The sequence below is a fragment of the Actinia tenebrosa genome, unplaced genomic scaffold (assembly GCF_029948245.1).
Source record: "Actinia tenebrosa isolate PJP-AT-01 unplaced genomic scaffold, QUT_ActTen_1.0 PGA_scaffold6__47_contigs__length_16458017, whole genome shotgun sequence".
Taxonomy (NCBI): Eukaryota; Metazoa; Cnidaria; class Anthozoa; order Actiniaria; family Actiniidae; genus Actinia; species Actinia tenebrosa.
In genome coordinates this window covers 4,499,853-4,516,018 of record NW_028292583.1, presented here as the reverse complement: position 1 = coordinate 4,516,018, position 16,166 = coordinate 4,499,853, and the positions used below count along the sequence as shown (strand labels likewise).

The window sequence follows — 16,166 nt, the reverse complement described above, 5'->3', positions numbered from 1 at the left end:
TACAAAAGACAAAATAAGAATCAGCTCCGTAAACGAAAATATCACATTCTGAATAGGAATAAGAAGGGGAGAAATAGTTATCTTAGTCTGGTGAATGACGTCATAACCTGTTTCCACCTGTGCCACAGGCCTCCCAATTTTAAAATCTAACGTTCAGAAGAACCTTACCATATCGTTACGTCTGGTGCGGATTCATTTTCGTCTTGCGCAAAATCAAGTTGAGTAAAGAGAGGAAGAAGCATCTAAATGGAAATTATAAAGCCTTTTAAAATAGGTAAACAAAACACTTGAACCGGCACAGATTAGGACGAGCAGTTGTGATAAAATGGTAGATAATCAAACATACCTGAATTCCGCCAAGTGAATGAAGCGCACTTTGAAATGAATGAGTGATTACAGCCTGGACACCCTAAAAGACCAATGAAGGAAAAAATAAAACAAATTTTTTTTCATTGTGGCAACTCCTTCACGCATTTTTTTTCCTCTTTTTCTTTTCTTTTTTTTTTTTTTTTTTTTTTTTTTTGCTTTTTTTTTTTTTTTTTTTTTTTTTTTTTTTTTTTTTTTTTTTTTTTTTTTTTTTTTTTTTTTTTATTTTTTTTACTTTTTTTTTTTTTTTTTTTGTGCCGGCTTGATTTTCTTTACTAAGAGGAGAGGTTGTGCAATATATCTTTCATAGGTGAAGTGCTTGCTCGATATTATTTTAAGATTTAAGATTTACGCCACCCCCCCCCCCCTCCTCCTCCTAAATGATCTAATGATCCATCCCTTATATATCCTGTGCATGGCACAATTTTTCTCCTTACCTCAAGCATAAGTGCGTGAGGGGAATGACAAAAATATGAGGTGTTTTCAGTAGGTGAGGCTTCCATGCACAACTGTTGGTCACACGACTTAGGACTGTACATGAACATGATACTTGATGCAAGATGTCCATCATAGAGAACCTGAAAAAAACAAATGATTGTTTGATGAAATACAATGCGAATGCAACTTAGCTTAGGCTGGCAGAAATTCAATTCCATTCGTACCCTTCTGTCTTGCTCTGAGATAGGAATATCAATTTCCGCTGCAAATTTGAACTGTCCCTGTAAAAAAAGAACACAAATAAATACCATAAAACTTTTATAAAGTGATCGACCCCATTGAATTTTTTCAGAAACATTTGTTGCAATCATAAAGAGGAAAACCTTCAAGGGCGGAGGGGGGAGGGGGGGGGCTGTATCATAGGAATGTTAAAAATGTTCTAAATAGACCAACATCATTGGGATGATATTTCCCGCACTTTGAAGGACAATGACTAGAAACAATGACAATGACTAGGAACCCAGGGAATCACCCTGCAGCTGCTATTCACAAATACAATTGGCACTAAAAACAATTGAAAATATCTAAAATTTCATTGTACGCGGCAATGTGGGAATCATATTCAGCATAAAATAAGGCTTCCTACCATGTATCCTGGACCCAGTCTGTGGATAGCTGCTATAGTATTAGGTGTTAAGGCGTCTGAGAACACATAGACAGCAGCTGTTTGGCCATGGAAGACACTGGTCACATCTGCCTTGGGGGATGACCCAATGTAGCACTTGTCAAAAGGCTGATAAATAACATGTAGAAAAAATATTATTACCTGTCCACCAAACTTCTAATGCAAACATCATCGGGAAATAATCATAAAACACTGGTCACTAACTAGAGGTTGGCCCCTTATAATAAATGTATAAATACATTGGTAGATCTAGGGGAGGGATGTCTTACTTCATTAGTATGCAGCAATGTCAGATCTCCTGATGACGAAAGTTTTCCATTGACAAAACAGCGCACTTCACTGGACCTGAATCGGTTGTAAGTGTACACTACTGTAACCATGTACCACTGAAAATAGAAACCAGGATTCAAATAAGGGGATTTTTAAAAATGCTCGACTCAAAGTGATGAAGCTGTCTAGCGCATGCACATCTCTCTTTTGGGATCTATTTCAAACTTGGCATCACATGTGGTATTTCTCAAGTTTTTCCAGTTTCAAAACGATAAATTATAACTCCATCTGTGAGTCAATTAGCTCAACTTTGACTTAGATCAGCCTAGAGGTTGTTTCAGGGTCCAGTCTGAGAGTTTGCCATACCCTGACTTTGATCAGTCAGAGATCGTTTCCAGGCAGTGATAAAATTCGACCAGAAGGTACAGTACATTTCTCCTTACATGTGTATATATGGGTACTACAGTAAATGATTGTTAGGGGATAACCTGCCAAGATGCAGAGTACCCTATAATGAACTTCCGCGTTATCTACAGAGTAAGAGGAAGGGGAAGAGAAAGAAGTGATACTCCTATGATGGAATTTAGCATCTTAAGAAATACAGAACTGGTTAAGAACTGAAATTAAGGACTGTTTTTGCCACAAACGTACTCCCTATGTTTTTTCATCTCTGAATATGAGCATATTAAAAAAATTCCAAATTAAGAATTTCCAAAGAATTTTAAAAATTCTAATCAATAACAGAAAAAGTACTGTACTTATCAAAGTGATGTACATGAATCTACCTGTTGCGGGCGGAAATCAAATTTGACAAGATGAGTGTGGACTTTGTTCTCCTTTTTGCCAGCCTTCACAGCTGCTTCAAGTACAAGCATTGGACCAGAGAAGTGAGCAGAGTAACCAAGGCCTTTGCCTGTGCGAAAACTAATGAAAAAATTCACAATAATAAACAATTAGTCAATTTTCAGGGGATCGGGAAATTAGACCATTTTTTATTGGAAGGTCTTATAAATAAGAGAAACAAGGTGTGTGGTGCTAAATGCACTATGGGCTTGTTGTCATATATGTATGAGTATGGAGTTGCTTGTCAGTTCTCTCGTGTTTCAAGGGTTTTTCTTCAGTTGTCCTCCCTTTGCAAAAATCAATTCCTAAATTCCAATTCTATCTTTCATCCAAATCATAAAATGTGGGCCTCTTATTCAGGAGACTGATCAATCATGTTCAATGTAAAATAGATTTTTTTTGTAAACTTTTTTTGACATATCCATGGTTTTAACTCATAGGAAAAAAAATTCAACCTCCAGCACATAGAGTCACATATATCACAACCAAGTTAACCCAGAACTGGCCAATAAAAGGATCCAGATACAGACTTACCAATAAAGAAATGGTTTACATTTCGGAGCATCAGCCATGTGTGAAGTGTCAAGACAAACCCAGGTAGAAAATGTAAAGCCACTCTGCAGTGGCCATTTGGAGATGGGAGGAAGAGTGATAGCCTGTGACAGACAAGGAGTGTTTATATTACAGTAGTTACAGTATAACAGGAATATTTTGCTTTCTACCCTATGCAATGTATCAACCCACTAGTTACTAGTGGTGACTATTGAGCACTTTTTCCCTAATGCAATAGCATTGCAATATTTGTTCCAACAATAATATTGCGATAGTATTGCGATAGTAGACTAGATATTGCGATAGTATTGCGATAGTGGAAACTTGCAGTTAAATTGATGTGTATTATAGAAAATAGAAATGCCTTTGTTTGTCGCCATGTTTTTCTTCAAGAGCTTGTAGAGGGCCCTGGGGACGAGCTTGGACTGAATTTTATGCTTCCCCAAATCCTTGTTACCAGGCTCTCACACTTTTAAAGATGGTGACTCGACAGAAGTGTTTTGTGAGATTTTATTCAAGCAGGCGTAATCTGAAGCAGCAAAATGAGTAATTTGTGCACCACACATTGTCTACTAACAATTTTTTATGTTTCTTATCATTTCAGAGTGAGACAATTGATACAATCGATAGTCAAAGTCAACTATCACAATAGTTATCGATAATACAATGTTTCCATCAATGCATCACTATCGTGGCTTTAATATTGCGATAAATCGATATTCCAAAGCATCGTTACACCCATACTAGTTACTGACTATATGTACTTACAGCTCCATCCTGTCCAGTAAAGTTGAAGTACACATCTGGTCCATGCTTCTCTAACATCAGTTTCAATACTTTCAGTAGCTTTATAGCATGAAGTGGCTGAAGAAAGACATATCAGGAAATGCTTGATAAACCACTATTAAATACCATTTTTTAAGAAAAGAGTGAAACCCTTTAATTTGCAAAACATTATTACCAAGGACAGATCCAGAAGGGATACAAGATACAAGATTTACTTTAAACCTGGCAAAACTATCTAAATTCTAAAATTATTCTAAAATTATGAGAATTTATGAATAATTTACCACCACCCAGTTAGCTCAGTTGGTAAGAGCTTTGGTGCGGGAGGTCGTGGTTCAAGCCTTGGCCGACCAACAATCAGGGTCTTAAAATAACTGAGGCCTGCAAATGGTTAGGGTCTACCTTAACGTGGCTTGGATGATCATGTTAATGGACAGTCCCTTCCCTAATTAACTACAGGTGCCACAAGTTTATCAGTTGAATTACTGTTATCCTATATAAACAAAGTTAATTAATTAAAACAATCAACTGAACTTCAGTTATGACAGGGGGTCCTATCCCTCCTCACCCTTCCCCTGATCATAATTCTGCTTCTGATTATTATACAGTAATAATAGTATATAAGGTACCAGTTTTTATTACCCATGACTCTTGGTCTCCCTTCAATGCACCAAGTAGGTTCTTTAGTTCTTTTACTGTAATACTATAACTGGACAATATTCCTAGTAACTCCACAAGCTTATCTATAAAATAAATGAACAATCAATAAAATTTTTAAGCCATTTTCATATGACTGTATTAAATGAAGAAATAGAAAACACACGCGCATGCTGTGTGCAGTTATAAAGCATGCAGGGGTTGGCAGAACACGAGAGAAGTGTTAGGAGAAGCACGACGCATAGCGGAGTACTTCTCGACACTCCTCGAGCATTCTGCCAATCCCCAAGTGCTTTATAACTCCACACAGCACAGCAAGCATGTTTTTTATTTTCTTTATAAAATACAAATTACAATAACCGCTATTTTAGATAGGAATGCTGTACTAAAAGTGAGAGCACATGCTGTGTGCTCTCATAAAGCATGCGCTCCCAACCAATCAGAATGCCAGATTCATAACAGTTATTTAATAATAGAATATACATGTACATGTATGTTATTGTATTGTGGTATTTGTGTCATGCGTGGTATTTAAATCAGGCCATAAAACAAGGTATAAAAATATGATATTCCCTCAATATGCATACTCAGTTTATTTGCATCTAGGTGCAAACACCAGACATCAAAACATATTCCAACTGGGTCCTAAAAACTTTCTACAATGTTTGACAGCTAAAAGCTTAACATTTGTGTGAATTTCAAACGAGACCACCTCTGGAATCAACAAATGCTAACATTTTTAGAAGACAAATATACAAATTTCAGGAACCAGATTGGTACTTTAACATGAACATTTTGCTGTCTCATGTTAGATGCAAAAGACTGACATTTCTTAAATATCAACAACAATTATGACATTTTAAATAACTTACGAGCCACTATTTCTGGTTCAGTGGGCAGACGGCTAAGAATTCGTTCAATTAATCCTATTTTAGTAGCTGCCTGGAGGTTAGGAACACTTTTCCTTAGAATAGCAATCAATAGACCAAGTATTTCAACCTAATAAAAAGAAAATATACAATACAATATATGTTTTAAAAAAAGTTTCATAAAAGCTAAAATATCTTGATATAAGGCATACACTTCATCACATCTCTCCACCCATCAAACAAGAAGTTATAATTTGAGGAAACCGGCTTTCCATTTAAAAATCATATCTGGTCATCATGCATTTACAGTGTAGTAAAGCTGCTGCCCAACTGTGGCACAAGCTACAACAGAACATCAAGGACCATCAATAACATTGTATTGAAAAAAATCTAGGATGAAAGCAATTTTGTTAAAGGGGGTTGGTGACGTTAAATGAATATTTTATCATTATAATTATTTCTTTTCTCGTGCAGTAATATAGAGTGCCACTGAACTCAAAGAAATGGTACTGTAGTTTCATTAATAAATGTCTTGTTTATTTTATAAGACATGTTATTTTCAAAAAATGCCTACAGTAGGTAATCAACGAGTTTGGTAAACATGCTAAAAATCCTTCATTATCATGCATACACTCAATTGAAGAATCATTGTCGGGTTCAGAAACATAGAACATAGAAGCTGATACCGAAATGGCACATAGGAAATGACATAATTATATTATAATTTATTCATTTACGCCATCCATGCAGTCGGTTTAGAATGCAAATGTGTATTAAAAACAATGGATGATGCCATGGGTCGCCGGTCACAGCATGCATCTAATTAACATACTTCCCATATGCCACTTCAGTCTATGTTCTATGTTTCTGAACCCAGCAACGATTCTTCAATTGAATGTATATGATATTTATAATATGTAGACAAAATTGCAAACAAAATTGAATGAAAACTATTTTAATTTATTGTTATCATAATAATAATTATCAGAATTTTATTTATAACTACATGATACTCAAAAGTTTTAGTAAGAAATATATTTCATTGCACAAAATGTAATGTTCATTATCTAATCAACTATTAGTATGAACAATTCCTTATTTCATGCTTAAAAGCTAACGAATGATTTGCCTTTCATCACAATCAGATCTATAATTATACCTTATTCATTTGCACATTAAAAAATCATTTATTAATTTATAAACATAGCATTTTTTTTAATTTTTTAATTTTTTATTTTTCAAGATGAATCTCATTAATATTGATTAGCAGAGCCTACACTTAAAATTCATACCTTGATTTTTTTGTTTTGTTTAGTCTATTTGCTTGTTCATTTATTTATTTTTTTACTTGCACACGTCATAACATGAAATTTTATACATTTTGAGTTCAGTAAATATTGTTTTTATTTTTTATTTTTTCAACTAGATGAATCTCATTAATATTATAATGGTTAGCAGAGCCTAAACTTAAAATATCATACCTTGATTTTTTTTGTTTTGTTTAGTCTATTTGCGTGTTCATTCATTAATTTTTTTACTTGCACACGTCATAACATGAAATTTCATACATTTTGAGTTCATTAAATATCTGAATGCATCCTTATAACTTATGATTATAAGAATATAAAAGCCATATGAAATGACTGTCTAGACTTTGAATTGATGATCTAAAACTTACAAAATAATTATGAATATTAAGTTAATATTAACCATTAAAAACAATATCACTGAGCAAATTTAAAATAGATATTTCAGTTATGTTATATTATGCTATCAGATATGTCACAAGGATGCAAGTTTTATCAATTAAAAACAATTGAAAATTTTTCATGTTGACTGAATAAGAAGAAAGTTAATTAACACTCCATCCTTAGTTAGAACACTAACCTTCAAATTCTAAGATGTCCACTTTTATGTTATTATTCATAGCTCAATGACAAAATTCAATTTGTTGTTGAATTAAAAAGAAAAGAAAATCTAGAACAATACATCATTCAAAACATGTACAGAAAATACAAAACATGTTTTGTTAATTCATAAACATTTAAAAAAATTTTAAATTTCACAGATAAAAACTTAATAAATATTTGGAACAATTTCACAAGTATTTGGATATCTAAATATAATTATTAGTATTTTAATATTTTTTTTCCATTTAAAAAGAATCAATATTTTCCACAAATAAGAAGATTTCAAATGTGTATATTATAATCTGATACAAGTGATTTATTCATGTCAAATCAGCCTTGCACTGACTTTGCTCAGAGGTTGTTTCAGGCATTTACGTGTTAATTAATGAAAAAATATATAAATGTTTAACATTTTCTTTACGAGAATGAAAATAAAAGAAAATACTTTATTTTTTGGCTTTGAAATTGTAGCTGTTTTTTAGCTTATTTATTTCCTTCTTCACTGGTTCATTAATTCAAAAATCTTTTTACTGTACTTTCTCAAAGTAGGTCAATAAAAATGCATTACTAGAAACTAAATAGGTACATGTAGATATCTAAAACTATATTTCTAAACAACTTTGTTAGTCGTCATTCTCATAACTGCATAATTAACATTTTTTTTAAATTTTTATCTAAAATTTGTATGAAATGCAATGTTTTAAAAAAAATTAAAATCGAATTCTACAAATGGTTTTCTGGTGAAGAATGATCAATTTATAAGCTTTTCGCAATGCACAATAAGTTTCCAGGAAATTTCAAACACAAAAACACAATTAAACCTTAGAGTGAATGGGGAAAATCGAATTCACTAGCTTACAAAATATTCTAGATACATATGTAGGTTTCTCTAAACAGATCATAGCCAAATAATTAGAAAACGTCAAGAACAATACATGTATGTCAAAATAGAATGCAGCTGCCATGAAACATAAAGACTTTTTGTCAAAGATAAAAAATCAGTATTACTTACAACGCCGAAATTTAAATGAAATATTTAGAAAAAGAATGGAAAAAGTGGAAGATCAAAAATTGACATTTTAAAATACTTTTATAGTGGCTGTGCTGATCATGAGATTTTTGGTTTTCCCTTAATATACTCTATGGTTTCGCTAGATATGATAGGAAATTAATACCAAGGGCCTATAATTTCGTAATATTGGATTTTAGACCTCAAGAACTAGATTTAATCATTATATTAGATCACACGCAAGTTACCTTGAGTGAGACATTACAGTGTTCAAGAAGCTCTAGTAAAATCAGTAAGTCAGCTGAATCTTGGATGGTAAAGCGACCTTCAAGATCAAATGTTCCTCCCACGAGCTATGGAAATTCAAGAAAAGTATTTTAGGAAACAGAATGTAAAGGATTTTTTTTCGCAAATGAACGAGCGCTCATTGTAATCGGGAGGAGTTTTGTGGTATGGTTATTGTATGAATGAGACCAAAAATAACAGAGCGGTTGTGGGGTCTAAGTGGAGCTCACGATTTCCTCCTAAGAGCCGTGCCTTTGTTTTGCGTTGTGTCAGCTCTTTGAGCTACAGACAAGAGAGTTTCCCCTTCATTAGAGGGTTGTTTACAAGCACTCCACCTACCGAGTCAAACACTTTATCCGCAACTTTCTTATGATCAGTTTTACCATCGCTCTCCGCTTCACTTGCAATCTGGATTAACGAAGCTAACTTATTCCTAGCCACAAGACTTGCAGTACTGAAGGACCTCAGTCTATCTAGCTTGCCTCTTGGTGGGTTTTCGTCGTCTTTAGGCTCGTGGTTTTCTTGTTCTTCGGGAGGTTTTACTGACCTTTCATCTTCGCCTTCCGCGTCCGCCATGTTTTTTCCATTCCTCCTAGTGCGCCTGCGTACTAAGGACCCTCGTGACCAGCCAGACGCGTCCTTCGATACCAAGTAAGTCATCTTGATCAACACAACTCATCTTCTACTCCACTTTAAAACCTTTTTTTCTCCACATAGATAATCATTCAGCTTATTTTAACCCCTGAGTAACCTTCATAACGATTTTTAGAAGTCTAAAAAGACCAAAAATGCCAACGGGGAGGTCAAGATCGAAGGTAAAAACACCATCAAATGAACAAGCTGTTTTATGTTCGGTTGTCAACTTTGGCAGGTTATTTTTACGTCTTTCAATAATCTCATCACGACTTCATGGCAATTAAAATCAACAAGCTAAGGCAGTTAGGAATAATGCAATGTTTGAAAAACTAGAAAAGGTCTATTTTAAAAGGAGTTTGTTTTTGCTTGACTCCAAAAAGTCGTCGTCGTTCACATTCCTCTCCAAAAGTTTGTTTACGTTTTGTGTTGTGGAATTTTCGCATTATATAACCACTAATTGAACTCATAATCCATATAATAAGATTAGTTAAGTTCATTTTGCTCAGATTGTTCTCTGTTATTAACAAATGTTAAGGAAACGCACACAGCAATGTTCAAGTTTATTTATTAAAATATATTATATTTTCTTTTTCGTAGAGGTATAGCTCAGAATACAAGAGTCATTACAAGAAGTTTGAGTCAAAGCGTCCCAACACAGTCAAGGGAGAGCTCACAAGATCAATCATTCCTAACGACATACAGAGTATTTCATCAACTCCAAGGGCAGGGCTCCAGTCAACACAACTTGGAGTTATTCATGAACCGCCATTACAAAGAAAACGAATAGTTCCTTATGAGAAAAATCATAATATATTTCCAACTGGCACTATAAAAGAGCTGCAAGACAGGGAATGGCTGGATGTCGACAATACTTCAAGAACTGAACGAGTACCTCCATCAAGACATAAGGAGACTCATGCATCAATGAAAGTAGGTCTAAACTTGATGTGCAAACTCTATACACCAAATAGAAATATGGTGACCAATTTAAATCTATAGTTTTGCACTGACTTATCCACCGACTAGCCTTGTGTTCATGTGGAAGTGTTTTCACATGAGTGAGAGGCTAGTCATGCAGTCGCTAGTCAGCCCAGAGCAATACATAATTATTCAAATCATATTTCAATATGATGTATAGCACACCCCTCGATTCCTTCCCCACTTCCCCCCACCCCCACTCCCCTAATGTTCACAAGAGAAAGGAATCACAGATACCCCACCTTTGTCTATCTATGTGTGCCAGGTTGGTACTAAGCGCTTGACATTGACCTTCACCAACCAGTTCACAGGCACCCCAGTACCCTCAGAATATACCCCCTCCCACTGCAGCTGTTTACATCAAAATTATTATTTTGACATCTGACATATTGCAGATTGATGGCCAGTGCTTTACCAACAAATGGCTAAACAAACCGAGACATGTGTGTTACCACTAATAGTACTGGTCAGCTAATATCTTTCTTTCTCATTGTTAAACTTAGGCCAAAAGTAGTGACCTTCATAGAACAGAGTCTCCAATTCTTGCTGCTGAAAAGAAAATATTGAGAAACACAGCAGAAAGACCAAGAGGATATCCATATGTACCTGATGGAGTCAAAAGAAGAAGCACCTATGATCAAGACTTTGGGGCGAATGGACGCAAAAGCAAGACTACCAACAGAAGTAAAATTGAAAAATCCCCAATAAGAGGTAAAAAGACTAAGCTTGCTATTGGTGGGAAAAAATTTGGTAATTACTTGTAAAATAACCCTTTTAGTGTTATTTCTTTTGATAAAAATTTTGATATTTTTTTCTATTTGGTAAAAATAGGAGGTAAATTTGTTCTTTATCCATTATAATTTTATGATATCTAAAAATGAATTTTTATCAATGAGGTATTACTCCAGATCGCATGGCTCCTGCTGGCATACAAACGATGACAAGTATTGGAGACAAAAGACTCATACAACCTTCTGATAACTCACAGTACTTGAAATCACCTGAGAGAGAAGATGCCAGGTATACTCCAGTTTCGATTTCTTTTTGCTCAGCCTTAGTCACACACATTAATGATTTTCCCGTTTTGATTACTTAATTACTTACCCATATCTTTACCTTTTTTAATGATCTAGGGTATTTGACTCAGAATATAGCAGCCGATTTAAGTATGTTGATGGAGCGTGGATTGAGTCTCCAGAATTCCAAGGCCGTCCAAGCCCTGTAAGTGCAAGATTTTTTCACCAATTTCATATTTTAAAAAATTATTTCAGTAAAAATTTTTAAAAACATAGCCTGCAAATGAGTAGTAAAAGATTGAGAGGATGGTAAAGTATGTGTGGAAAGTTATTTAATCTATGGCTTTTTTTATCCAATAGGTTAAGAACAAATTGGATTGGTACAAAGAGGTAAAGACAATGTTTATAAATGCTTTTTAATTGTACTATTCTAACATTAAGTATGTTTTATCCAGGCCATTACAAGACGTAATGAGGCATATGGTTATGCAAAGCAAGCAAGAGGAACACACTTTTCTCGAGAGGAACTTGATCATCAGAATCGACTAAATGCCCAATATCTTGATGATCATGAAGATTCTGTGTCATCAGTCTCTGAAACCTCTGTCAGTCATTCTTCCAAAAAGAATAAAAGGACAAATGGAAATGCACACAAGGAAGGAAAAAGAGAAAATGAGAAAATGAGGAAACATGTCATCAAAGATGAGAGACCACCACCAAGAAGAGAAGCTTGGGGGAAAAGACCACCTTCACCAGTAGAGTCAGATAGGTCATTTTCAACTTCTTACTCAGGAACAACAGAAACTACAGCAGATCAATTCTTTCTTGAGCGAGGCCGTTCACCAACCCCAGAACTACGAGAAACTGGACAAGCAAGGAGACACCATTATGATATGACCACCAACATCCTGAACGAAAAGCTAAGAAAATCTCTTACATTTTCAGATGAAAAGAAAAAAGGTCCTGTAAATGGACATCATAGACAGACAGTTCCTTTGAGTGTGAGAAGTCAAGATGGATCATACGTGGCAAAACACAGAGATGATGATGTTATGTCAGAGGTGTCTATGGCTAGCCGTGCATCAACGGCATCCAAAATGCTGGAGAAAGCTAGAGAAAGGAGAGATAACTTTTGGCATAAGGAAAATGGACAATACGAAAACTAAAGCAGAGGGGTCCTCAGTTCTCGATTAACTAAAGATCCCAAAATCCAGAGTCCCTTGGTTTATGAATTCCACTTCGCTTATTCCATATAGGTCGAGGTCGGGTTCCGTTCCAAGTCTATTTAGGGTTGTTTTCTGTATATAAAAGTTTTAAAATGTGATTTACATTATAATTTTAACCTGTCTGTTGTTGTGTAACTGGGTTTTTTAGTAATTTTATTAAAAACAAAAAAATAAAAATGAATGGTATTAATGATGTAAATATGATATTTGTATATGTATGACCATAAATATATGAAAAATTGAAGTATTGAAGGTGATACTAACTGAAAAATAGATACATTTAATTAAAAAAGAGAAGCAATAGAATTTAAAGAACATAAAAGGGTGCGAAAGTTAAAAGAAAAATATTAGTGGCAGCGGTGGGATTCGAACCCACGCCTCTGACGAGACTGGTGCCTTAAACCAGCGCCTTAGACCGCTCGGCCACGCTACCATTTCATACGATTAGGGGTAGATAATATTAGCTTAATAATTAATCATGCCGCAGCTAGTTGCGTAAAACTCCTTTGGATTTTTTTTCTAGGCACTTAATTCCATTTTAAGTAGAAAGAAATAAAAAGATTGAAGTTAACATAATGAACTGAAAAGCATTCATTAGGCATGTCACGGTAGTTCAGTTATATATAAGCGTGACTGTCACAAAATCGTCACGAAGGTGTTTTGGAATTCAGGACCATAGCTGAGCAAACAAAAACTAGTAATTTCTGCCAACAAAATTTTAGCTTTATTTTCCTAGTTTTTAACGTCCTAATTTCCCTTCGTAAACTCTAGCTTTATTGACAAGTATTGAAAAAATTGCCTTTACTTTATTTTCAATCTCCTACCCAGAGCTTCCTCTTGGTCAGTACCCAGAATGACCAAGAGGAACGTGTGGTCTTGGTACGAGAATGCTTTATTTCGAGGTGCACCCAATGACCCCACCCCTCCCCCGTTAGTCTTGTACCGTGTACATTCAATGACCCCACCTCTCCTCCGTTAGTCTTGTGTCGTATCATCCTCTAGAGATTAAAGAAGAATAGGTCATTGCTGCATAATACGCAAAGTGCAAATTGAGTGCGACTTTCAACACATCTGAGTACTTAGCGAATGTTAAGTACTTACCTTGTATACAAACTTCTAACCATGATAGCATCATATGATGTTTTGAGAAAACAGCGTCAAACATGAAGCAGATAAAGCCACACCATAAAAATGAACTACCCAGCTGTTTGAAAAAACTTGGAATAGTTTTACCACAAGCAAACAAAACCAAAGGTAGGATTTCATACCATGGCAACCTTCGTCATACTTAATAAACAGTACTTTTCGTAACAAAAATAATCAACATCTGATATTCAAAAATTTCGTTTATATATTCTTTTGACAGGTATTTATGCGGACAAGACTCAAACGCTTGAAAAAGATAAAGGACTAAGTACATATAGGGAAGATTTCAAGGATTTTTCAGACTTGAAGCTGAAGGCTGTCAGATGGCATCAGTTTGACGTTCAAAATGTCAACGCAGACAGAGGTACTGTATTCGATTAAACAGTGTGTTTATATTTAGTACAAATCTTCAAGACTAATGGAATAATGACATTCTGCGCAGCGATTCAAGCCAACGTTTATGAACATTTCTTGTTGTTGCTTTGTAAGATGTTTTGTTGTCTAAATAAGAATATCACTGTGACTAAGAATAGCAAGTTTGTTTTTTTTTTGAAATGATCATAGGCTTGTCGGACCAAGAGTTGCAACCATCGTCACCCTTGACAACAACCTTTCGTTCTAGTTACAAAGGTGAACACGGTGCTCCTGCTCTTAGCTGTCGGTACGTATTCTTTTACTGGGTTAGTCACGCTACTCTTTGAAATCATGTTTAAGGGTTCCGACTAGAGAAACCATATTCACATATTCGCAACAGTTCGGTTTAACTGGTTTAGCCATACTGAGGTGATCGTATCACGCAGGTCGGTTGGTGAGACCGTTGTTGTCACTAGGTGCAAAGTAATCTAAAATAGCTAAAATTTGATCAGACTGGTTGCTTATTTTTAATACCTATTTTGCTTCATAAACTCTTTCAGCCCTAAATGATCTGCCCAACCTCCTCATAGACCAGGACCAAGTGGATATTCAATAGACTTTGCAGTCAAACCGTTGAAAAAGAGGTCTCCCCCACCAACGAGAAGAGGCAACGTACTGGACACTTATCCAAGGAACGTGCTCCTACCATACACACGACCAGAGCAGGTACGCCATACTTACGACTTGACCCATTACCCGACATAGTACTCAGTGTAATATGCTTAACTAGAAAACTTGGAAAATGCCAGAGCTTTGGACTTCTTGAGCAATAAAAATAATGAATCAACCCCGTTGGGGCTTTACGATATATTTAAGGCAATACCAAACTAACTTCACTGTAAGATACCTAGAGTCATAGTATAATGTGGTAAATTCCCATTCTTGCTTCATGCAGAACCCTTCATCTCATTCAAAGAAGCGCTATTTCCTTTTCTTTCAAATTAAAAAAAAAACACTGTTACCTATCATTGAAGGATCAGCTATTTTAAGATGGCCATTTGTCCTATTCTTGACATTCATTTATTTGATTCAATCCGCAGATTGTCACAGTTTGGAAGCCTTTTCCTATTTTACCTCCAGTAAAAAATGGATTGAAAACTTCTGATCTTCTGGATCTGCTATCAAAGGATTCCTTCAGCTCCACCTACAGACAAGACTACGTACGATAAGAGACTCGAGTTCATGAAGTCTGCATGCGTTAGTGATGCTAAGAAGGTGTTGATAAACTTGGCACGACATGATGCTTTCTGTTTAAATCAAAAACCAGTATCCATATAGTTATCTTTTTTTTTATATAGTTATCTTTGAACCATTTTTAGGCACCATGTTTTAGAATCACACCGATCACTTTATAGCTGAGGGCCCCTCACTTACGCACGTTGGCCCATAAGGGACATGCAGCACGTTTGAGAGTTGCTGAAAATGAGAAACGAGTTGCTGCATGTTAGACGAGTTGCTGCATGTTAGACGAGTTGCTGCAAATAAGAAATGAGTTGTCGCATGTTATATAGACGAGTTGCTGCAAATAATAAACAAGTTGCTGCAAAAGATAAACGAGTTGCTGCATGTTAGACGAGTTGCTGCATGTTAGACGAGTTGCGACTTGAGAAACAGCTTGTTTCTTTTTTGCAGCAACTCGTTTCTTATTTGCAGCACTCGTCTACCTTGCAGCAACTCGTTTTGTATTTGTAGCAGCTCGTCTAGCACCCATGCAGGAACTAGTTTCTTATTTGCAGCAAGTCGTCTAACTTATAACATGTCCCCTTTTGAGTCATTGTACCTCATGATGACGCGAGGCTTCTCCTATTTGTGTTAGGTCTTATCTGCTGACGTCTCAGTGGCATCAAACAGCCAACAACTGTTGGAGTTAATTAAAACTCACTATTGTATATTTTTTACCTATAATTGCTTTTTTTACGTTATTTTTAATATCTTGTAACATAAGTTTGGTGTGTTCATCGGGCTGTTCGGATTTCAAATCATATAATACACTCAACAAATTTACTTGGCTCTGATTGGACAATAGGAGTACAATTAAATCCAAAATCGTACTTTGTAGAGTCCCAATTAAGTTTCTCAA

General features: G+C 35.3%; 2 protein-coding genes, 1 non-coding gene and 1 pseudogene across 5 annotated transcripts in view; 2 read left to right on the top strand and 2 right to left on the bottom strand.

Annotated features, from left to right (window-relative positions):
• LOC116290635 (lipopolysaccharide-responsive and beige-like anchor protein) overlaps positions 1-9,248 on the bottom strand; it is a 46,624-nt gene extending 37,376 nt beyond the window's left edge. For both annotated transcript variants that reach the window (XM_031697714.2, XM_031697715.2), the window contains exons 1-13: positions 9,010-9,248; positions 8,634-8,738; positions 5,470-5,596; positions 4,583-4,683; positions 3,923-4,018; positions 3,137-3,258; positions 2,545-2,683; positions 1,759-1,875; positions 1,451-1,597; positions 1,029-1,085; positions 804-944; positions 347-409; positions 169-242 (exon numbers count right to left, since the gene is read on the bottom strand). In XM_031697714.2, coding sequence (XP_031553574.2) covers positions 169-242; positions 347-409; positions 804-944; positions 1,029-1,085; positions 1,451-1,597; positions 1,759-1,875; positions 2,545-2,683; positions 3,137-3,258; positions 3,923-4,018; positions 4,583-4,683; positions 5,470-5,596; positions 8,634-8,738; positions 9,010-9,246 — 1,526 coding nt within the window. In that variant the 5' untranslated portion in view covers positions 9,247-9,248. The remainder of the gene's footprint in view (positions 1-168; positions 243-346; positions 410-803; positions 945-1,028; positions 1,086-1,450; positions 1,598-1,758; positions 1,876-2,544; positions 2,684-3,136; positions 3,259-3,922; positions 4,019-4,582; positions 4,684-5,469; positions 5,597-8,633; positions 8,739-9,009) is intronic.
• Positions 9,249-9,318: 70 nt separating this feature from the next.
• Positions 9,319-12,725, top strand: LOC116290660 (uncharacterized). The gene is made up of 7 exons (XM_031697746.2): positions 9,319-9,485; positions 9,904-10,236; positions 10,788-10,995; positions 11,181-11,304; positions 11,418-11,505; positions 11,661-11,690; positions 11,756-12,725. Exons 1-7 carry the CDS (start codon positions 9,459-9,461, stop codon positions 12,464-12,466), a joined length of 1,521 nt encoding a protein of 506 aa, XP_031553606.2. The 5' UTR covers positions 9,319-9,458; the 3' UTR covers positions 12,467-12,725.
• A 152-nt stretch (positions 12,726-12,877) lies between these two features.
• Positions 12,878-12,959, bottom strand: Trnal-aag (transfer RNA leucine (anticodon AAG)). The gene has a single exon. It is a non-coding gene; the product is annotated as a tRNA-Leu (tRNA).
• Positions 12,960-13,596: 637 nt separating this feature from the next.
• Positions 13,597-15,689, top strand: LOC116290616 (uncharacterized; annotated as a pseudogene). The gene is made up of 5 exons (XR_004196481.2): positions 13,597-13,780; positions 13,893-14,036; positions 14,237-14,333; positions 14,587-14,752; positions 15,127-15,689. The product of XR_004196481.2 is annotated as an uncharacterized LOC116290616 (transcript).
• The last annotated feature ends 477 nt before the right edge of the window (positions 15,690-16,166 follow it).